This window comes from Melozone crissalis, unplaced genomic scaffold (genome assembly GCF_028551555.1).
Source record: "Melozone crissalis strain CALT ecotype California unplaced genomic scaffold, PUWL_Pcris_2 ptg000081l_1, whole genome shotgun sequence".
NCBI classification, from domain to species: Eukaryota; Metazoa; Chordata; class Aves; order Passeriformes; family Passerellidae; genus Melozone; species Melozone crissalis.
In genome coordinates, this window is record NW_026535858.1 from 7,227,495 (window position 1) to 7,250,941 (window position 23,447).

The following is a 23,447-nucleotide window of genomic DNA, read 5'->3' on the forward strand; positions in this document are numbered from 1 at the left end:
CTCAGCTGGATCCACCCAGCTCTAAAACTGCTGAGCTGAGGAAGGTGGTGCTCAGAGGAACAGGGGAAAAAGAAGATCTCATTTAACTCTTGTCCAGACCTTTTCCCCGTGCATCTTGTCCAGCCACTGCTGGACCCAGCCAGACTTTCAGCACCTAGAAAATCCAGTTGTAGGGGGTTCCACAAGCTGCTTGTGTCCCAGCACACTGAACTTGTCCCTGCCAGCTTCCTTTGACAATCCCAGATTTTGTCCAGAAAGAGATGGGAGCTATTTCCTATCCACCATTTGTCTGCCATTAATGACTTTAGGGACCTCCAGCACAACCCCTGTCCTCCATCCCAGACTGAGCATCCTGAGGCTGCTTCTTGCAGAGAAGCCATCACCTTGTGTCCCCCCCTGCACCATTTCCAGCTCTCCAAGATGGCAGGGAGCAAAAGCAGGCAGGATTTGTTGTTAATTCACATGGCAGCACCCTGCTTGTCCTCACAAGTTATCCAGGAAAGGCTGTTCAACAACCCCATCCTCCACCTCCCTACTCAAATGGGACTACAAAAAGAAAAGCAGCAAAAGCCTCCTCGTTCTAAAATACCAATCCAGGCTGCTAAAAGGCACCAGGATCCTGGTAGAGCAGGACAAGATGGTTTTCCCCTCCACAGGGCATTTGGCAGGGGCTGTGCTATTTCACATGTCACAGCTGAGCTCCAGCAGGCTCGCTGTGGCTTATCCCTCACTCCTGCCCAGCTCCAGCAATGCCAAACAGGAATGGGCAGCCAGCACTGCTGGAGCAGGGCTCAGCTGCCAGCACCAGGCTAAGCCCACCAGCCTTTTACTTCCCAAGTGGTGAAGATGAGGAATAAAATTAAAATTCTTCGTTGTGTTTTGCTTTAACATTTTATCTGCGCTGGAAGCAGCAGGGGAAATGTGGGAAATGTGAAGCAGGTAACCACTCCATGGCAGAAGCAGCCAGAAGAGACACTAGCGCATCCAGGGTAAGTTCTGAGAAGCTCATTTTAAAATGTTCCCTCCGCCAACACAGATAAATATTTGAGGAAAAAAAAAAAAAAAGGCATGAAAATTCAGTTGACTCACAAAGAGCAAGCACGTTAAATATAGAAAATAAATTAAATAATTAAAGGGCAAAAGAAATGGGATTTTAGCCCTGTTTTGAGCAGAACTTTCATTATAGCCTTACCCAGGGAGATGCTTTTCACCATCAGGCTGGGTGAAGCAAAGTGAGCTGGTGCCATGCTTCTAGGCCACATTCCCAGGCTTCCCACTGAGGAAGGGAAGTACTGAGCAGTGACCTGAGTGCGGGGTGTCCTGCTCTGTACCCCCAGCCCTCCCCATCCTTTCTCCATGTCCTGATGGGACAGCTGAAGTGTGGAACAGCGACTGCTTGGCCCACAGAGACCCTGAAATTCCCCATGGGATGTGAACCCACTGGGAATATGCTATAAGCTGTCAGCCCAGATGCTGGGCTATCCCAGAGCTGCAGGTGTATGTGGCAGCTCTTTGGGTTCGGTCCAATTCAAGCATAAAAGAATAAAATTAAATTAAATTTTTAAAATCCAGCTCCAGCTAGTCTCAGAAGCCTTGGGACAGGATGAAATTCAGGCTACAGATGTTACAGCCAAATCCTATTATTGCCAGGAACTCAGCCCTGCAATTTAAAGGTGCCCTGGCACAAACCCACACCAAACACGGCTCCCAGCATCTGCTGCACTCAGAAATTACACATCTCAAAAAGGGCAAGCTTTTGCATCACTTGTGAAGCATCTGCAGCACTTTTGGGAGCTCAGAGCTGAGCTGGCTCCCCACAAGTCTCAGCAGCCCCAGGGCAGAGCAGCCAAGCTCCAGTGGAGCAGCCCAAGGCTGCCCAGGGAGGAAAGAGCCTTTTCCAACCCTAGAAACCATTTCCCAACAGCGAGGCAGGAAAACTCTCCTGGCAAGGCTGTGCTGGCAGGTGCCTGCCATGGGCAGGGGCACAGCAGGGATTTGGGGCACCAGTGTCCATCCTCACAGCTCTCTACTTCCACAGCCTGCAAGATACAAACCAAGGATGTGAGCAGCAGCCCAACAGCCAGGGAGAGGATCAGCTCAGGGTCAGGCTCTTTTATTAACATACTTCTCTTCTTTCTGACCCTCAAAAAGGTCCTTTTCTCTTTCTGAAGTGACAGCCTCTGAGTCTCCACTGCAACAGCAGCAGCACAGGGGTGACCTGGTCAGCCCACAGAGGTAAAACAGGAGAAACAACTCCAAAGCACATTTTTGTGCTGTGATCAGATGGCTGAGAACCAGCAGCATCAACTCCCTAAATAGCACATGGCATCTGAGGCTACACCACTGATCTTGGCAACAACCCCTTCCCTCTCAGCTGCAGAAAACCTATATATAGGAAAATACACATATGGATATGTACATGTATGACTTCCACATTACTTTGCCTTTTCCAAGCAGTCCAGTAAGGCATCACAGATTGGCTTTGCCCAAGCAGGAGATTGGCATGGCCACGGCTAAGCAATGCCCCCCACTTGCTGTGCCACACTCAAAGCGTCAGCCTCGTGCTTTTCCTGCCTTGCTTCAACGTGTGTGGCTCAGTTTTGGTTTTAATTGCAAAGTCCCCACATTCTGCAAACTAAATGCAGCTGGAATCGAAATCAAAGAGGAAAACCACCCACCAACAAAAATCAAAGCATCACACCGCCAAAAATCAAGTGGGATGCACAAAGCAGAGAGCTTAAAGAGGGAGGGGGGAAATGGAAATTACACTAATAGCATGTTTTCATTTGTAATAATCTGAGAGCTGGGTAATGACACTGGAAGGTGAGCTACCCTTGGCCCAGAGAGAGGTGGCTGTTTATGAAACCATCTGGCTGTCAGCAGCTCAAACACCACGTGAAGGAAGAGTGCAAAATGGGCAGGTAGAGCTGGGCTGTCAGCAGCCCTCTGGGTTGGGAGAGGATGTTCTGTCCTCTACCTGACAGAGGGGGAGGAAAAAATAAATCTAGAAATTGTCTGCATTTTGGGGCAGAGTAGTAGTCTGTGGTTTATGGGGTTGGGGGTCTTTTTCATTGTACCTAACTTGTCTATTTAAGAGGAGCATTATAAATCATTTTTTTTCTCAAAAGCAGCACCACAAACAGCTACAGGAGAGTATTTATTCCTTTGTTTTTAAGAAAGCATTGCACAAAACTGATCAGATCTATTTAATGGGCTGTTGAACCAGAGTAATACCAGCCTCTAACCTTACTGTGGCTCCTAATGATTTTACAAAACAAAGAGCTGGAAGAGATCGACTTGGCATTCCTGGCCCCTGCCATTATATTCTGCTCAGACACAAGCAGCATAGCTGAACAGCAACAGGTGGGATGATATTTAATGCCCACCTCTATACCCTGACATTGTCTGGTTTGAAATAGAGTCCTCATGCCATTTACTGGCAGTGAAACTAATAGGATTCTGTAAAAATCAATCCATAAATGCACAGACGCTGAAATGAATGGTTTCCTCTCTGTTCCATTTACGGGAGGGCTCTTTTATGGATATCTATATGCCAGCATCAAAATTGCAGGAACAACTTCCTAAGTCTTCATTAAATTCAAGGGGACTTTGGTAGAGAAGATTGCTTTAAAAGAAGCTGCTATTTCCCATGGCAGCTCATTATTACCCACAAACCCAAAAAAGCTACGCTGGCTTGTGAGAGCTGTCCCAGCTGCCCCACATTCTGCTGGGCACACTGGAGCTGCAGGAGGAAAACTGAGATCAAGGTTAGGATGGGACACAAGCCCACCCTGCCCAGCACAGGGCTATTGAACTGAAACTGCCCAGCCAGTACAGGTTTCCAGAGAGGAGAAATAAATTCCTAAACTAAACAATAACATCCTGATAACATATTTGATGGAAGTGCATGAAACAGAGAGATGTACTTCTTCCTTGCACTACCCACCACGTTAAATGGCAGGGTGGTGGTTTTTGGGATTTAGGGGTTGTTTTTTTTCTGGAGGAAGCCCAAAAACGGCATGACCTGTTTGTCACTCCTGAAGATATCAGTTTATCAGAACAGTCTGCAAACTGAGAGATTACTTATATTTCTGCCTCTACATATTTCCTGAAAACCTCACAGTAATTCCTGTCCCAGAAGCCAACTGGGAATGCTGAGCAAACCCCTGCACAGCTCTGCATTCCCTTCTCATCCCTCCCAGGAGTGCAGGCTCTGGGCTTTGCCTTAGGTCCCACTTTGTGGTCCCCAGCCCCACTGCTGCAGACAGGGATGCTTCCACACGTGCCTTCCTGACTCTGCACCACTTGGAAAAAATTACTGGGATAAAACAACTCTGCCAGCTCTAAGGGCTGAAAAAAGTTGGGCAGAGAAGAGCCAGCTCAAGCACAGCCCACAAAACCACTGATCCAGTCTCTGCTGATCCATAAGCTTTCTAGCTCATGGAGGAGGAGATGGGGACCCCATGGACTGGCTTCACCACTGCTGGCCAGGATCACTGACACCCTTGGCTGGTCCACTGGAATTGTCTCTGGGAAAAGCCAAAAGCCAGAAAGCCACCAGCACATCACCAGATCCTCTACCAGGGATAATTCTCCATGGGGCTTACAACTATGTCAAACATAAATTGGGATAAAAGGAAAAATGTACATCCAAGCCCTTTATACTTCTGCAACAATCCATCTTGTTTCTGTCAACTTAACATCTGCAGAAAGATGTAGCTCTGCTGGAGGAAAAATAGCTCCTAAGTGCTCCTGGTCCTGACAGATCCCGAGGCACACAGCAGAAGTTCACCACGTCCTCCTGGCCAACAGCCAGGCTCACAGAATTGGATTTCATCTTACTCTCTTTCACCTCCTCCTTCAGCCACTTCAGAGGCTTTTCTTCAGCTCTCCTTCCTCGTATTTCACTTCCAAGGGCACAAGACTACAATAGCCCTGTTTTTTCTCCACACCCAGCCTCAGAAAATCAATCATTCCTGACCCATCCAACCAAGCACCTTGCCTCCAACACAGGGCAGGAAGGTGCAGACCTCTCTGCACTGACAGCTGCACACAGCTCCCCTAGGAGTGATGCTTTGCCCCATTTTTCTGCCCTCAGGATACCATCCTGAGTCATGAGACGCTTTTTTCCCCCATCTTTTTTTGCTCTCACAAAAGCTGTGGCTGAAGGCATCAAACCCTCCTGCTGCCAGCCACCAAGTGCTCCAAGCCACAAAAGCCTGGCAGCAGTGAGGTCCACAAGACAATTGCTCTCATCTCCCTGCAACTAACTTCTCATCATCCACCTTAATTTTTTCCAACCCAGGATCTCTCCAAATGAGACACCCAAAACTCAGCAGCATCCCCAAGGCAGGGGCCCGTTCCTGAACGACCAACTGGTGTTACAACTTCATCAGTGCTACTAAAGCCTCAATTTCCCATTCAATTTCTGCTTTCCCTCCATCCAGACTGACAATTCTCCAATGATTTTCGCTGAATTTAGCTCATTTTTAGTTAATTTGGCTAAGATTTTGCTAAAGTTAGCTAAGTAGCTAATTTTACAGAGCGTCTGCCATTAAATCTTCCCGTGCCTCAAAGTCCCTCTCTATAAAAAGAGACTCATTATCACTGATTTGTCTCTAAATGACGGAGACTTTAAATCACTGTCACACAACATCTGGTTTGTGGCCCACAGGGAGCTGCCAGGCTCTCTTCAGCTGGATAACAACCCACAGGTGGAGATGCCACTGACTCAGCTCCAAACCTCCTTCTACATCCCCAAAACTCAGGGAGACAGAGCACTGCCAGCTCAAAGACCTAGAATCTGCTGAAATCAGTAGAAGGCTTCAGCCTTGGGGGCTTTCAGCCTTTCACCAGCAGGAAAGTGCTTTAAAACTCAAAAAAAAAAAAAAAAAAAAAAAAAGAAACTCAGCTAAGGCAGAAAGCAAATGAAGGGTTGCAACCTTAAGAGCTGCAGAGACATTCAAACAATAGTATCTCAAACCTTCCCTGCAGCTGCAGCCAGCAGGACTATAAATTGGCCTCTGATTTAGCTCCATTTGGTGCCCTCTATCCAGCCCACACAGCAGATACCAGTTTCCATCCTTATCTCCACCATCCATTAGCTGATGTCAGCAAGTGTGGGGGCAAGCTGGGGTGCCAGCACAGCTCCGCATGCACAAGAACCCCCTTTTCTTCCCCCAGCAGGTCCTCTTGCAGCACCTCCAGACACTGCTGTGCTGAGAGGCCTTGGCCGTGGTAGATTTTCATCTCATAGCCCATCCATTGTTGAATATGCTGTTTTCTTCCCAATTTTTCCTTCTGTTTCCCCTCCTTTTTTTTTTCCCCTCTTCTCCCCCTTGGTTCATTACATCCATCATTTATATCCACAGCACCAGCCAGCTGATTTACTGCCTCGATCAATGCAGCTCCAGCATGAAAAAGAGACACGACAAGCTCAGCACGCAACAGAGACCCAGCTGTGGGAACCTGGAAGGACAAGAGGGAGGGACAGGGAACAAAATCATCCCACAAGCAAAAGCACCAGCAGCACAACTTGCTGCACTGAGAGGGAGTGCACAAAGTCTGCAAGGACAGGGCAGTGCCAGGGGAGATCCTGCCAGACACTCCTGGAACACTCTACAAGCAGAAGAGACTTAGGCAAGAATTTATTTTTTTTTTCCCCCCTAACCAGGCAGCAGAGAAACATACTCCATCAGGATCGACTTGGAGCACTTCTGCTAAGCACCTCGTTTGCTCTCCCTCCCCTAATGAACAGCGTGACAAGCTCAGAAATCAATGGAGGCCCTGAGCGCAGCTCCTGCCGGCGCCCAGCCAGGCGTCCCCGGGCCTGCTCTCCCTAACTCGAACCGACGGCAGCGATTGCCCGACAGCTCCGCTAATGGCCGCCCTGTCAGGCCTCCTCACACACACCCTGCAGGGCAGGCCAGGCAAACACGGCATTTGTGGAGGTGCCAGCCTCCTCCACAGCAATACCTGAGCACAAAAAGGGGGGATGCTGCAGTGCCACCGGGAGCCAGCATTGGGGAAGTGCCCAGCATCTCAGGATGCTCGGCACTTCTTTCCCAAACAACCACTGAAGTTTCCAGGCCCCTGGCCCCATAAGGAAAATCCAAGTCTTCTCATGGCTGGATGGACACTGCACATTTTGGGCCAAGCAGGAAGTGTGGGGACACCTCCAAGATAAAACAGCTGTTGGAGATGCCTATGGCTGAGCAGGAGGGCACACAAGGAAGCATGAACAGAGCCCTGGGGGACAGAGAGGAGTGCTGAAGAGATCAACAAGTAGAACAGGGTGCCAAGAATCTGCTTTTGGCTCTTTTCCCTCAAATACCTGGCATACTGAAGATGGTCTGAGGCAGCTGAGGCTGCACATGAGGGACACGGCTTTGTTGTTTTAAGTAGTGCAAGAGTTCTATTATCGTTATAATGCAAGGATTCCATATTGCCAGAGTTTCATACCTTCCTCGATATTTGTTGTAGGCAACTCCTCTAAGCACTGACTGTTCCTGGTCCTTACAGCAGCCATCTGACTTCTCTGACTCCAGTTCTCACCAATCCACTCTTTTGTGCCACTAGTTCTTACTGGGTACAGGTGTTGCCTGTTATCATCCAGCCTGCTCCTAATCTTCAGTAATAGGCTCCAGCTGCAACTCATTGGGGGATAAGATTACATTCTACATTACCTTCATTTACCCATGCTGTGTCCCCCCTACACAGCTTTGCTGGAGTAATAGCTGCATCCCAGTGCCAGACATGGAAACACGGGAGCTGTGGCAGTGGCTCAGGCATGATGGGGTAAAAACACTCTCCAAACCCAACAGCAAGCAGGAGCAGCTCCCCACCCAGAAGAGGTTAGGATGCAACACGGCTCTCTCACAAAAAACAGCCCCTAGCTTCAGTTCCAAAAGCCTCCCCACACCACAATCATAGCACCCCCTGCTCTGCTGCACCCCAAGTCCGTACCAGTGTATACACACAAATATGTATTACTCAGTTTGCTGCTTCTGCCACCTATGCCTGAAGAGAGGAGGAGGAGAAGCATGCAAAGCACTGCTGCATCAAGCATGGGCTGCCCTGAGCCCTCCAGCTCCTTCCCCTCACAGCTCCCGTGCCCTGTTCTCTTAACCTCTCTGCAAGGGGCTCATTTCCCATGTTGTTTCACAGCTCCAAACTGTTCCGCTGTGCTTTGTTTGCTTAAAAAAAATGTTGTTAAGAGACAGCAAAAAAATAAAAGAAGTGGACAAATAGGAGGGATTTAACTCTGCCTTTGCATCTCCTGGCTGGAGGGGCTTCACACACTACTCACTGTGGCATTGGTGATTTAATCATCAATGCAATGCTACTGCAAACAGCAGCAGACAGCAGAGCTGGCAGGAGTAATACTCCCTCCAGCAGCGTGAATATTAAGGGCGTTTAACAGCCCTTGTAATCACACTGTGGCTCCTTGCAAGAACACAGCCAGGCAGCACAAGGGAAGGCACTGAACCATGCTGCTGGGTTATCAAACTTCCCTGTGCTCCTCACGGGACTGAAATCAGCCCTGCTCACAGAAAAGCGAGCGCTGCCTTCCCTGAACATTCTCTCCAAACCAAATCCTGTTGTCTTGTATATTACAACAGTTCTATTATCATTTATAGGTTGTCTTATATATCAAGAGTTCTTTTATCATTGTAGTGCAAGGATTCCATATCAGAGTTTCATACCTCCTCAATGTTTCTCATAGGCAGCTCCTCTGAGCAATGATTGTTCCTGGTCCTTGCAGCAGCCATCTGACTTCTCTCATTCCTCTGCCTCTAGTTCCCACCAGTCCACTCTTTTATACCACTGTTCTTACTGGCTACAGGTGTGGCCTGTTAAGATCAGGCCTGCTCCTAATCTTTAGTAATTGGTCCAGCTGCAACTTATTGGGGGATGAGATTACATTCCACATTACCCACACTGTGTCCTCCTACAAAATCCCACAGGGCAAAAGCCCTTAAGCACACACTGGGATGAACTGGGTGGTTTGAGAGCCTCCCTCAGTGAAAGCCAGCCTCTTGTGGAATTTGGGTCCTTGTAACATGGGGCAAACATTAGGAGCTTGAGCAAATTAATCTCCTGTACCTCTCTGATGCACTGGGAAAGCATTACTGGGGGAGGAGAGGAAATCCTGAGCATGGCATGAGTTTAGCTGCGCCTCAGGACTTGAGATAAATCACACTTTTTAGGTCAAGCATTAGTTTGTTCTCAAAGAAGAAATGTCCCCAGCTTTTACACTTAGGAAGTTTTTACTCTTTCATTGGATTAATACAATTCTGGAAAGTTCCCTGTGATTTTGAGGCAAAAATAGCCAGTCATCAATGACATCCTACTGTAATGAAACACCTGTGAAATACAGCCACTCCTGGCCTACAGACTTGAAACACAGCTTCTGGAAACAAGGGGAAAAAGTGCAAATTTATCTGCTTTATCTCTCAGATGCAGTAATGGCTGCTGATTCTGCCTGAAGATGGGGAGAACATCCTGAGAGCCAAGCCTGCATTCAGAGAAATGCTGGGTTGCCCAAAGCCACACACACACACAACTGGTGCCAGTGCACAAACCAAGATCAATATGAGGAGATCAGCAGCAAAAAATAGTTGATCCCAGTTGATATTTACACATAGAAGCTCAGGACTGTTTGGCTCTTTTGGCTGGACTAACATCTGCATTGCCAGGAGCTCCCTCTTCCAGGTTATCTCAGTGCAGCCTGTGCACCAGAGGGAAGGGAATTAGCTACCTGGCCTTCCATACACACCTTTATTTATTCAGCTTATGTTGATATAAAATTAATTGAAGCAGAATAAGCTCTTCTCCTAAATACAGGTGCCCACACACAGGAATCACTGAGATTAAAAGGTGCAAATTACTTTATTTAATGAGTTAATTTCCAGCTATCACATGGGCAAATCCCCGTGCTGGGCCTGTACCTGCTGCTGCACCAGCTCTGCCCCAGTGGCATGGCTGCTGTCCCAGCACGATGCTCTGGGTAAACAGAAGATGTGCAAAGGTTTGGTTACACAGCTGAGATGTGCTTCACTCTGTGAATGAAACTTCTCTCTCATTCACAGATGATGGCAGCAGGAGCTGTGGTCCCAAGGATGCAGGAAGGCACCAAGAGCAAGGAAATGCCATTTTCCAGAACACCCCTTGTGCCTCTTGGGGAAAGCTGATTGCCCTCCACCTCCCAGCAGCTGGTGCCCTAAAGCACCAACAGCATTTCCTGCTGTTCCTCCATGAAAGCAGAGCTTCTGCCTGCAAAGCCAAACTGAAACTGCCTTTCCTTTGCTGACATTGCCTTCAGGAGGGACGGTGTCCTCACCTTGCTGAAGAACAGCATCTGAACGACCTTCCCCAGCATTCAGATGCCTGCTGGAGCTCACTCTCACCTCTCAAGGCAGATTGTGTTTATATTTTATGTCTGATTTTCGCTTCCTGGTGCATCCAGGGGGTCCCTGCTGAAGAGGCACATCCCTGCCCAGGTGCAGTAACAAAGGCCACGTCACCAGGCAACGTAACACTGCTCTCATCATTCAATTCCCTTTCTCACCACTTGCAAATCTAATTTCACTTTTCAGATATCTCACTTTCTCACCGTTCCTAATGCTCCTGTGACCAAGCCCTTCACACATCACCTCTGCAAGGGGTCTGCACCCCAAAATGAGCTCCTCCCATGCCATGGCCAGCAGACAAGGCTGCCAGCACACGGCTGGGCTGAGGGCACATCCCCAAGGGGTTGGTTATTTTTTCTCTGAAGAGACTTAAAGCAGAGATCTTCCTGCAGGATGGGAGGGCAGGACAGGACGTTCTTCACAAAGTGTTTTGCTGTGCCAGCGAGAGCAAACCATATGCAGCCTACACATCGTACACGGTTTAATCCAAGCACTATGTGTATATTCATCCATTTGGATCCCAGCGGCAGCAGCAGATGGCTGGGTAATGCATGTTTGAGTCTGCCTCTCTCCAAATTACACTGTATTGTGGCACCAGGAAAATGCAATGGGCATTATGGATGCCACGATTCCTCCCTGCTCCATTCCTGTGGAAGGCAGGACCATGCTACACAAGTCTCCTTCCCAGCTTGGCTCCCATACACCAGCTCCAGCAGTGCCTTCCCACTGTCCACCTCACTGGAAAAACCACGTGGCTACCACCCCAACCAGACCCCGAGTTTCGCATTTCATCTGGGCAAGGTCAAAGTGCAAAGGGCTGCATGCCAAGCATCCCCCAAGGCAGATCCCAAAGGATATCAGAGGATAGGATTCCATCCTCAACGATCCTGAATCAACCCACTGGGTAAAGTAGATTACCTAGACCCAGATGAAAAAAACTTCATTTAAATAAAAATATATTCTTTTTAAATCACCGTTTTGTAAGAAGAACTAAGCCAGCCGTTGAAAGCAAGTCTGCTCACACCTGTACTCCTCCCTCTCATCTTTTCTCCATCTCACCTAACAACAAGCAACTAAAAATTCAATGCACAAGCAAGAAAAGATGTGCAGGAACTCCATCCAGCCCGGGGGGGGGCTGCAGCCAAGGCACCACTGAACATATTCATGTCTTATTTGCGAGCCACGTGTCTCCATAATGGGTTATGAGGTGTGGCTGTAACTGGCAGATGCCGACGGTGGTCCTTGAGGAGGAAATGGTGTGTGTCTAAATGCAGGCAAAGCTATTTGGAAAGCCAGGACAAAGCAGCCTTTCTCTCCTGGCATGGGCCAAATCACATCCTTTGGACTTGCTCCTTCAGTGGCTTCAAAAGAAAAAGAATCATCCGTCTCAATTTCCCTGGCTCTGTGAATAATGTTTGGAGAATAGAGGGTGATTTCATAGCTCATTTGTTTTTGCACCGCATGAACCCTGCTCTCCTCGTATCACTTTCCAATCAGGTTTATTGCTGATGTTTCCACAAGAAAACCAAAGAGGGAAAGGCTAAGACCCTCAGTCTCACTAGGGATTGAGGGGAAAAAACAAAAGTTTAAAAAAAATAGAAAAAAAAAAAAAAAGGAGAATCTCTCTTTCCCTTGTCTTTCAGCCTGATCTGAAAATGAACCTGTTTTGCTTCTGAATCAATTCTCTCCTGGCACTGCACTTCCCGCAGTACTTTCCGAGATGAGATGCAATCATTAGCTCACTTGCTCCTCCAAATAATATCACAAAGCTGGAGCTCGAGCTGCTGTGCAGTAAATCATCACTAATTTCTTCCTGTGTGTGGCAAGGCAGGGTTTGGCCAGGGGACACAAGCCCTGCCACACCCTCCCAGTACCACCACCCATCTGTGCACCTGCTGACTGGGGACAGTACAGCATCCAGCATGTCACCTTGTCCCCCCGTGGAAAAGTGACACTGGCACATCGTCCTATATTCAAACACCTCTCCAGTGACCCACAAAGGATCATCCCACCTCTCACTCCCTCGGGCTGCACAAAGGGTTAACCAAGGTGCTCAAGGGGTTTCCAAACAGCAGGACTGAGGCAAACCATTAGTACAACTAATGCTACCTCCATGAACAAAGGGGTGAACTCCTGCTGAACCTCTCACCACTGATCATTTTCACCCAAGGCACACGTTAAAGACAAGAAATCTTCCTCCTGCTTCTCCCAGCAACTCTGTGCCACTGGCACCCAGAGCCCCAGGCTCTCCCAGGACACCCAGGGCCCATCCCACAGCAGGAGGCCTTCCAGGTACCCTATAGACTGATCCAGCCCGACCTAGAGCTGCCCTTCCCACCCCAGCAGCAGCTCTATGGGAAACCCTACACCTAGGCAGCCTCACTTTCCCAGCTCCTCTGGAAATATGTAGGAAGAGTGGAGTAATACTGACTTAGATGAGCAGGAGATGGGGAGCAAGATCTCCTCTTTGGCTTACTCTTCCTGTAACACTGATTCCTGCTGAGATTCTGGAACCAAAAAGGGTAAAGAGGGTGGGAAATCAATTTAATTGCAGCTTAGTAAGCAACTGCACTAAGCGTCGCTGGCAAAATCCGAACATTTTGCTGCAAGAGAAAGGGGGAGAAATGGCTTTTTCATTGCATGGCAAAGTGGATTGAGAGCAAACTCCCCCCCATCATCTGCTCCTCACCCCTTCCTTCTTTAAACAGGAGGAAGCCAGCAAGAAACACAGAGCTAATGCCAGCAATCTCCCGCTCCTGCTCCTCCAATTAATAGTCAATCGCTGCACCCTTTGTCGTTAGGCTGCACGTAATTACTCCTTCACGCAAACGTCTTCCTTAAACAGACCCTACTCCTGCTTTCTCGCAGATACATTCCCCTTAATTGGTTTTACTGCACCAAATGCCGGCCTGCCCTCACAGATGAGACTCTCCCAGGCAGAGTAAGCTGCTTCTGAGTTTCCACAACTTCTTCCAGGCTCGCTTTCCCCACTGGCAAAGAGATTACAGCACGGAGCAGCACAGCCAGAGGTACCAAAGTGGCGTCTTTGTGAGATGTGCATACAGAACACACACATGCATGGGCCCAAGGAAAACAGTGGGCACACAAAACACCAATATTCAGCTTCCCAGGGATTTGTCAGCTTGGGACAATAACGCTGCACCTGCATTCATGAGGGATCACAAGACAGTTTTATTTGCAAGGCTGAATCTCCCAGCAGTGCCCTTCCCATGCTGGAGCTCGCCAAGCTCACACCTGAGGAGCCACAGCAGCTCAGCAGCGTGCCCTCCACACAAACAACCAACCTCTCAGCTTCAGGAGGCACAAAAAATCTCCAGTCACAGCACCATAAAATGCTCCCTGGACCTGCCTTCCCCAGGCACAGCATTCCCATTTATAGCTCTCACCCTGCAGCCATGCCATGTGCAGAGTGCCCAGCCTGTGGGGAGGCACAGGTCACATTGCAGAGCCAGGGACAAGAGATGCCTCAGCAGAAGCAAGCAATAAACCCAGCCAAGACAGGCCCTGGGCCATGAGCCCATCAGAATAAATCAGGATGATGCCTTCTTATCAAGGAAGGGAAGAGAGAGGAGAAAACAGTGAGTTTTTGAGTAAACAATCCAACTCTGTGCATATCTGAGGTGGTGAAAGGATAAATAGGACCAAACATCTTCCCTGATAGTCAACATCTTTCTCAAGCACAGAGACACTTCAACATATGTTCTGTGTCTCTGAAGCCTTGGCATCCAGACACAGAGCTGATTTTGGAGACCTCCCTGCTCAAAACTAAAACTTTTGTCAAGCCTAGCCCTAAAGGTCACCAAAGGCTCCAGGCTGTGAGCCAGAGCTGAGTCCTCATAAAAACCCATCAGCAAGGGTTGAGCCCTTCTCTGTTACCTAGGAAAGGATGATGCCACACCATGTCACAGCAGCTGAAGAGGGATGCTGCAGCCTGCAGCAATTCCATGTGCAGGGTGCTCTACAGGGACCTTGGCAGGAGAAGCAATTTACAAGAGAAACCATGACACTCCTGAGCCCAACCCACCCTCAGAGCATCACCACCTCCAACACCCCTTCAGAGTGAAGCAGCAGGACTCTTCCAACTCCTTCTATCCTTTCAGAGCACAATAAAAAGTATTTTTCTTCTTCTGGTGCTCAACAGTTCTTGTCAACAAAACACGTACCACCTGCACAGAAATTTATTTATACTCTTACCAGAAGAGAAGCAGAATCCTTGCCTCCTTTCCTTCCCTCCCTGATACTTCTTTTAAAAGAACCAAGCTAAGAAAGGCACCTGTACATTCAAATGTTCACTCTTTTGCAAAGCAAACAGGTCTTGTTCAATCAATATTTATACCTCCACCAGTCACAGCTGCAACACAGAGCTCCACCACAACGTAATGGAGGCAAAATTCATTCATTGCAATTACCAGTGAAAAATTGGGAGGGTTTTCATTGACTGGTTTTTGTTCCACAGGTATCCCAGGGAGCGCTGTAATGCACAGCAGGCAGGTTAATTAATCGGGGTGCACCAGGCAGGCTGCTCACCATTTGTCCACAGCTGGTTTGGCCACTGAGGAGAATTCCTCACCTCACCCCTGCTCCACCAGACCTGTCTTGCCTGATCCCACAGATGAGGGCTGCCTGGGCATGGCTTTCTGTTTTATCCAGCACTAAACACACAAGCAAGAGAGAGAGGAACTGGATTCCATCACAGCTCCTTCAAAAGCAAAGCTCCGCACATCCTAGAAAGCCTGGTTTTGCTCCTAGAGATTTCAGAGTGGGATTTCACCAACAAAGCAGGAAATAAGTTTCCTCTTCTCTCACATCCTGGACCTATCCATGTCCCCAGCCAAGCCTCAGTCAATACAAGCTTCCTGGGTATTAAACACTCTGCCTGTTTTTTGGGGTTTTTTTTTGTTCCCAACAGCCTTGCCACTTCAATCCCTTAATTGTCAAGATCTGAATTTTTGCAGGATACACAGTTATTTTAATCTGTTAAGTGGCTCTGCTGCTATAAAACTGACAGGAATTTAATATCTGGAGACTGTCAGCTGAGCTCCAGGTGCTGAGGCTTTCTAGATGGCGATGATGCAGAAGGAAGCACAGGCTGGTGCAAGGCACACAAGCACAAAGCGGGCAAGGTCCCTTTGCACTGAGCTCTGACCCTGCAGGGTGCTGAGCAGTGGGGCAGGCAGTGAGGCTGCTGAGCTTCTCCACATTTCCCAGGAGCCGTTCCCCAGCTGCCTTTGAGCACACTCAGAAAGGAGATGTTGCATTGCAAACACTAGTACAAGTCAAGTAGAACAGGTCATTCTTTTTAATAAAGGAAACTTTTCCTCTGTAGCTTTTCTCCTGCAGTCAAGCCCGTCACAGACCCGCTTTCCCTCCAGAGGCTGTCAGCTGTGCTTCAGCCATTCATCAGAGGGAGTAAGCTAGCATGCAGGAAGGAATGAAGGGAAATAAAATCCCAAACCAAACAAAAACTAGATTTTTTTTTTAGTCCTTCCCCTCCTACACACATTGCTGGCCCTGAGTGTGGGAGCCCAGACCCCCAAAATCCCTCCCTGCTGCAGGGCTCTGCCACTCAGCCACTGTGGTCTGATACAGGTGCAGAAAAAGAGATGACCAAGGGTTTATCACTCACCTGCTCATCTCCTGCTCCCTCACAGCATCCCCAGCCACAGCCTGGCACAGGACACAGGAGCCAGCACACCAGCAAAGCATCGCCGCAGAGCCAGCTACAAGCACTCCTCACAATTAATTTGGGATTTTGCTTGTAATTAATCCCGCGTATCAGTTCCCCTCATTATTCCTTAATGTAATTAAGTTATTAGTTTATATGTCCCCCCCAAAAGCAGAGCAGGGGGATGGATCAGAGGGAGGCAGGGGAGATGCCGGGCAGCAACATGGGGCCATGAGCACTGGAGCTCATGCCAAGCCCCACCACGGCCTCCCTGGGGGACCTCAGGTGGGTCACTGGCAGCCTCATTTTCCAAGAGGATAAAATTATTCCAATTCCTCTGGAGTCCACCAGAGACAGAAGGGTACAAAGTTCAATTAGCCTCTCTGGGTCCTGGTTTATCCAGCTGGAAAACTGCCGGGACAAGGAGACAGGCTGGAACTAATTAAAGCTTGCAAAGTGCTTGGAAACCCTCCGCCAAAAGGCTGGGGAGGAGGGAGGCTCAACGAGTCCCAGCTGATCCATGACCCGGGGCAGCCCCGTGTCCTCACAGCCCCATCCATCAGGCTGGGCTTCCCTGCAGGCTGGGCTGGTAAAGCTCCCTGGCAGGGGCAGGCACCCTGCCACAGCTCCTTCTCCCAGCCAAATCACAGGACTGCACAAAGGGCAGCAAAAGGCGAGTGTTCTAACAGGGCTTGATCTGCCCCTTGGAAAAGAGAGAAAAAACAACCCCCAAACCCCAAGTAACAGAGTCAAAACAGCACTGGAGGGACTGATGAACTTATCCCAGGAACAACTTCATGGTCCTAAACACGGCCAGTTTTGTTCTTCCATACCCTACCAGCCCTGCAAGGTTGCTACACCCCCCCAGCCAGGAGGGAGTCCCACACCCTAAAATCCAGCCCCAACCTGCTGCTGCTGCCCTGGCATGCACCACCAGCAGCTGCAGGCAGCAGGGAGGAGGAGGAGGAGGAGGAGGAGGGAAAGGAGGTGGCAGGGATTGAGGGAAACAAGGGCTGGCAAGAAGGGGGGGCCCTCTGCCTGCCTACCTGCCACTGGGCAGCAGCAAGAGATCCACAGAGATGGACTGCAGGGGAATACAAGGGAAAAAAATTACAGGGCAAGCTGAAGCCAAGTTAATTACAACAGACTGCTGCACCCACCTCGTTGGGCATGAGCAGCTCAGGGAAGCTCAGCTACTGGTGCAAGACCTTCCCTGAACGCCTGCCTTCACCATGTTATAGGTGAAAGTTAAGACCCTTCTCCTAGAACATTCCAATAAGCCCCCCCCCCATAACATAATACAATTAATATAACATAATTAATACAATATAATTGAACTATACCCTAATTTAACTTAACTTTTACCTATAACAACTAGGTCCTTAAGATGCCAAGCCAGCAGCATGTTTTGGGCAAAGCAAGGACTCTAACACTGCACTGCACCCCTCACACCAAGGTCCTGCCCCTTGGAGACCCTACCCACCCCAGCACAGGACTGCAAGAAAAACATCACAAGCTTTCCTTTGGGAAGTTGCAGCCTGGACCTGGCTCGGGATTTGGGGTAAAGCAGAGGGCAGGGTGCAGACCAAAATAACAGTGATTGATGGGCATCCAAGGAGCCAAGGGCAGCAGCTCTGTGAGCTCTCAGCAAGCCCCCAAAGTGCCACAGCCAGCCAGGGAGCTCGGGCACTGCCATCCTGCATGGATGTGTGCTGGGAGCCCTGCTGGGGACAGGCACGGGCAGCAATGCCAGCTGGAGCTTAACTGGAAAGGTCTAAAGGTTAAACCTGCACAAGGCATGATGCACGGTGTGCCCATGTCCACAGAACACAGCTCAACTGGGAGAGGAGGGGGGAGGCAACAGCTTGGAAAATGCTGCCAGGAAAGTTTATGTGGATTTGCTCCATTTCCCCTCTGTAGCTGTCTTACGATGTTTGAGCTGCTGTTAGCAATCCATCACCTCCTCTGGTTTCCCGAGGAATTTGGGAGGACAACCCTGGACTGCTCAAGTTTTCATCAGTAGCAGCCAGTCCCAGTGGCCAGGGCAAAAGGACACAGCACCAGGCTCCTCTCTGGAGCACAGCATTCCTGCCTCTGGTAGCCCAGTCAGAAGTGTTAACTGAAGGGACACCACATCCCCATGCTCATAAGCAGCTTATAAGTCATACTGTTCCAAAGGAGTTTGCAAAGCCAAAAAATTCAATGCATTAAAAAAAATAAAAAAAAAATCTGCACTTTATGAATCTCAATGGAGATGCAACTGTTTGGATGGAAAATTCAGAAGAAATGAAGGAGAGGCAATTTAAGCAGTCAGATTGCTGGAGTTATGGCAACTTGGCAGTGGCAGCTTCAAAATGTGGGGACAGATCCTGTGCGGTAGAAGTTCCCTTCACCTGCTGCGGGAGCCAAGACCAGCCTGTAACAGCATCAGCAACCTACACCCCGAGCTGGGGGAGCCTTGAATGGGAGCAGAAAGTCAAAATGGGCTGCAAAATGGCAGCGATTCGGCGGCAGCTGGTGCTAAGGGAGAAGCAAGGTTCATTTCAAGGAGATTATAGTAGCCCCTGTCAAACAGGGGAGGTTTTTTTTTTTGCAATCTTTACCAATACAGCTCCGATACCAAAACACAGTTCTAGTTAAGAAAGCCCTCATCTCCTCACTCTGCTTTCAGTAACTTATTTATTGCCTTCCCCAGCTTAAATAAATAAATAAACGTATAGATAATTATGTCTTTTTGGGGCCTGAAGTCACATAGATTCATTCCCTTCTTCTAGGATTGAAAGATTTACAAAAGCCTGAAGAAACCTCCTCAATCATTTTTATTTGAAAAAACATGGAAAACCAATAATTCCTCAGGATGAAAAAATCAAAGTAAGCTTTATGAGTTCTGACTTTTTTTTTTTCTCCAATCAGGTCGTTAATTCAGTTGCTGAGGTGACAGACACATATATGAGACTCTCCAAAGATGAGGCAAACATGTAAAGTTGTCACATTTTGCGGGCCAAACATTGCTGGGTGTCACTGGTGCAAAGAAAAAGGGGGTAAGGGCTCACACTCTTCCACTGCCACAATAACCCCAATCTCGGAGTATTTTCAGGAGCTGGGCTTCTAACCCGGATTAATTAATTCAAGATTTACAACAGTACAACTAAGCAGCATCTAATCCATGTCCTTTGGAAAGTTAACCCTCAGCTAAGCCCCAGCCGCTCTCAGCGAGGAGGAGAGGACACGGGAGCCGGAGAGGAGCCGGGACCTCGTTCAGCCGAAGCTCTCGCAGCTCGCCTGCTCTTCCTTTGGGCAGCGAAACTCCTCCGATTCATTCGTTCCCTGCGTGCAGGAGATGCTCCTCGCATCTCTGCCGTGCTGTCACTCCGGGCACGCTGACACCACACGGAAAGCCGCGACTGAATGCACGGGCACCCTCGTCACAGCCCGGCCGGGGCTCCCAGGGCAGCAGCACTGCCCGATCCTGCTCTTCCAGCCCCGAACGCCTCCCGCTTTAACCGGGCTCGCCCAGCCCGCGTACGCCGAACGCGGACCATGCAAGTGTGCTCCCCTCCGGTCCTGTCAGCCCGGGCAGGACCGAGCCCTTCTCCTCCAGGGCAGAGCCCGGGAGCACGGCGTGACCCAGGGGGAAAGGAGCCGCCGGTCCCCCAGCCGTGACACGAACCACGCGTCTGGTTCCCCTGGGGAGCATCGCTCCCCTCGCTCCCCATGGGATGCTCCAAGTTGGCGACGGGACAAAGGGCCGGTACCGCCGGGGCACCCCCGGTGAAGCGGGGCCGGGGGGTCGCGGCTGGGGCTGCCGCTGTCCGAGACCGAGCGGAGGGAGGAGAGGGGGAAAACCAAGCCCAGGGGTTACGGAAAGGGCCCCAGTGCCCCCCTGTAAAGGTCCGGTACCAAACTTGAAGGGGAACGCGATGGGGTGGGGGTCCCGAAAACCGCCGGGAACTTCTTCCCCGGGCGGCGGCATCGCGCCCAGGTCCCGCCGGAGCAGCCGCGGCCCCGCCGCCCCTTCCTCACCTCCGGCGTGTGTCCCTCGGGCTCCGGCGCCTCCAACTTCCTCCGCGCCCCGAAGAAGAAGAGGAGGAGGGCGGCGAGCCATAGCACCCCCAGCAGAGACAGCGCCAGCCGCCGCGTCGGCCGCCTCATCCTCGGCAGGAGCGAAAAGTCCGGCGGGGGCAGCGTGAGGCGCTGAGGGGGAGCCGCGGGCGGCTCGGGGGGCAGCGGCAGCGGGGCTGGCGGGCAGCCCGGTCTCGCCCGCCCGCCTCAGAGCCGGCGATGCGAGTCCCGGGCTGTGCATGCTCTGCAGGGGAGGGGAGGGGAGGAGGAACGGGAGGAGGAGGAGGCGCCGGGAGGAGGGGGGCTGGAGCCGGAGCCGCTCGCCGGGAGAGGTGCAGCGCGCAGGCAGCCGGGCTGGTCCCCGGGGAGCTGCCGCTCTGCTCGCTCCGCGCCGGCGGGGAGGCAGCCCCGGGGACGGGGACAGCGAGGGGTGCGGGGGTGTCCGTGTGTAACCGGGGACGCCCGTCCCTCTGCCCTGCCTCCCTGAGCGAGCCCGGGCCGCTTGCACGCCAAGGGATGCGCGGGGCTGGGCGAGTTTGGCCCGGGTCGGTCCCGGTGCCCGTCCCCGCCCGACTCCGGGGCGAGAGGAGGCCACCGTTCAACAACACACAGAGGAGGCTCAGACATGATGGGAAGATTAATTTAACCAATTGAAACAGCAGGGGGAATTCAGGTAGGTGGAATTTAATTACTGGATTTGGAAGAGAAGATGTGTGTCTCCAGAGCTGTCAAGAACACTTAAAAAATAAAATCATAATCATCAGCTGTTGGTATTCCGGCAGCAGCTTAGTGCCGGGCCGTGGTCCTGCAAGGACGGCCCTCAGCTGTCATCCCTGTCCCATGGGGTGTTCCCTGCTCACTCCATACACAGCCCCAGCACAGCAGGCCTGCCCACACAGGGCAGCCAAAGTGGGAATTACAGGTGAAAAAAACACCTAACACAACTACAGAAAAGAGCTGTCTCACCCAGCTATCCCTGCTCACCTGCCTGAAGCTGCTCCTCCGATCTCGCCACTGACAAGTATTACATGAGCTGAGCAAACCTTTGCAGAAGACATTAGAGAATAAATTAAGTATTGGAGCAGATGTGAGTCATTCATGTTAGTGCAAAAACTATAGAACAAACCCCATAAAAACAGGAATCCATGCATAAAGTAACATATGGAATGAAATAGAGATAAGATGTCAAATGCTGGAAAGTCCAATGCACATGTTGTAAACAACCTCTCCTATGCATTTCCCCACACACTTCTCCTGGCTTTATTATTTCCTGCAGTTGTTTTCTGTCACTTGCTAATTTATCATTTGCGATCTTCATCCTCTGTCCTCCTCTGATTTATTTCCAGGGCTCAATAAGCCCTTCACCCTAACATAATCCATGCCTCTCAGGCCCAACATTCACAGAAAGATGCCCAGATAAAAATTTCATTAGCATCTACAAAAAGGGACATTTCTCTTTCTTTGTTTTAAAGCTGTATGACTTTGAAACACCTTTACCAGAAGCAGGAAATCCAGGTCCATCAGGCAGTGAATTTGAACTTTGCTTTACAGCCAAGCAAGAGAAGAACTAACCAGGTGGGAAGAGGGCAGAAAGCTCTCATGCCCTGGTGAGCCACCAACCTGATGCCACATGGGAAGCCCACACCAACCTGGAAACGCAACCTGTTCCCACGCCGTGCATCATTTCTCATGCCAATTAACCTTCCTTAGCCCCAAATTCAGGGTGGCTGGAGCATCACACTGCACCTCTGCCACCATGAGGCATCTCTGCCCAACCTAGCTGGGACCCACAGGTGCTGCTCTCTCCAAAGTGCTGCCTTATGCTCCTTCCTGACAGCCAAGGTAAAACACCTGAGCAGCTTTCAGCAGCTGAGGCACATCAGTGATCGCTTTTACATGGCTTATAGTTGTTTTCTTGCCTTCCTGCTGTTGGGACAGACTGGTTGCTACCTCTCACATCCCTCCTTTGGATCAGGAATGGCTTTCTGACCAAAAAGATCACCTTGCCACAAGTAGAAAATAGCCACAAGTATTTTCCTGCCTGGGACAAAGTGACCTTGGCTGCTGGTAAATAAACAGTGCTCCCCCAACACATTTTCAGAGGGTGCTGAGTTTTTCCTACCAGACCTCCCTCTGTGCAAGGAGAGTTTTTCCAGATAAAGGCACCTGGAGGGTGTTATCATTCAAAGCTGGATTAAAAACCTTGTCTTTTTTGTAGGTCAGGCTTTCAGGGGAAGCTATTACAAAATACAGAGGGGAAGTATAGAAAATATCAAGGAAATACATTACAAATTAGATTACAGGTAAGGTAATAAATAGGACATACCTGACAAAAATGCAATCAGATAATGCTTTTCTTATTACCTTGAGAAACAACTCCCTCTGCTGAGGGAAAGCTTCACTGGCAGGGCTCGGTGCCGTGATGGATAACTCGCTGTTATCCCGGCAAAGGGCCAATGATTCCCTGCTGGCACTGCCACCATTCCATCCAGGGGGGGACACTGCAAATCCCAGCTCTGTGCAGCTGTCCCTCTGGAGGCAGGAGACCCCAGGAGCTCTGGCAATGCGTCGTTCTCAAGGAAGGATTTTCCTCCTGACGGTGTGCCTGTGTGCTGGGACAGATAATATGTCATGCAGATGATGGAAACAGCTATTTAAACAAGAATACAAATCTGGAGGTTCAGAGACTTGTATAAAAAATAATATTAATAAAAAAGTCTTCTGTTGTATTATTGACCCATATCTTTCCCGTTTCTCTAATTTTTTTTATCTGCCAATCTCAGCTGCTTCACGAGTGAGGTCCATAACGTATAACCTGTTTCCAACACAAGAAAATTTACAGGCAGTACAGCCAGAGACAGAAAAACAATCTGGGAAATGGGTGGCTGGCATTTGTTGGTATCAGCGTTGTAAAGCTGATGAAAATGATTGCTTTGTGAAAGGAAAAATATTTTGGACATGATTTCTGAGTGGGAGGGGGACTCTTCACAATCACAGCTTCAGACAGTGGCCCTTCAGGTCCTTTGAGGGATGGGTGGGAGGGGAAAGTGGCTTTCTTTGCTGTTTCAAGGACATGTGTAAAGCATATTTGAAGGGAATCTAACCTCACTGGGTCTACAAACCAGCTGGACACTGCTTCAGTGCAGTTTTTACTAGGAATACTCTTGGGTTTGAGTTCAGTTCACATCTGAGATTCCATTCACAGAATGCTTCTTTTCCAAAAGGATCACAAATACTTTGCAGTTTTTTCTCAGAAAGTTGAGAGGGGCTCCAACAGAGTCGAGAAG

General features: G+C 49.8%; 1 protein-coding gene across 1 annotated transcript in view; it reads right to left on the minus strand.

Moving 5' to 3' along the window:
• GALNT14 (polypeptide N-acetylgalactosaminyltransferase 14) overlaps window positions 1-20,278 on the minus strand; it is a 97,408-nt gene extending 77,130 nt beyond the window's left edge. Inside the window, exon 1 of the mRNA XM_054290326.1 lies at window positions 20,122-20,278. Within this exon, the coding sequence (XP_054146301.1) occupies window positions 20,122-20,250 (129 nt within the window). The 5' untranslated portion in view covers window positions 20,251-20,278. The remainder of the gene's footprint in view (window positions 1-20,121) is intronic.
• Between the last annotated feature and the right edge of the window lie 3,169 nt (window positions 20,279-23,447).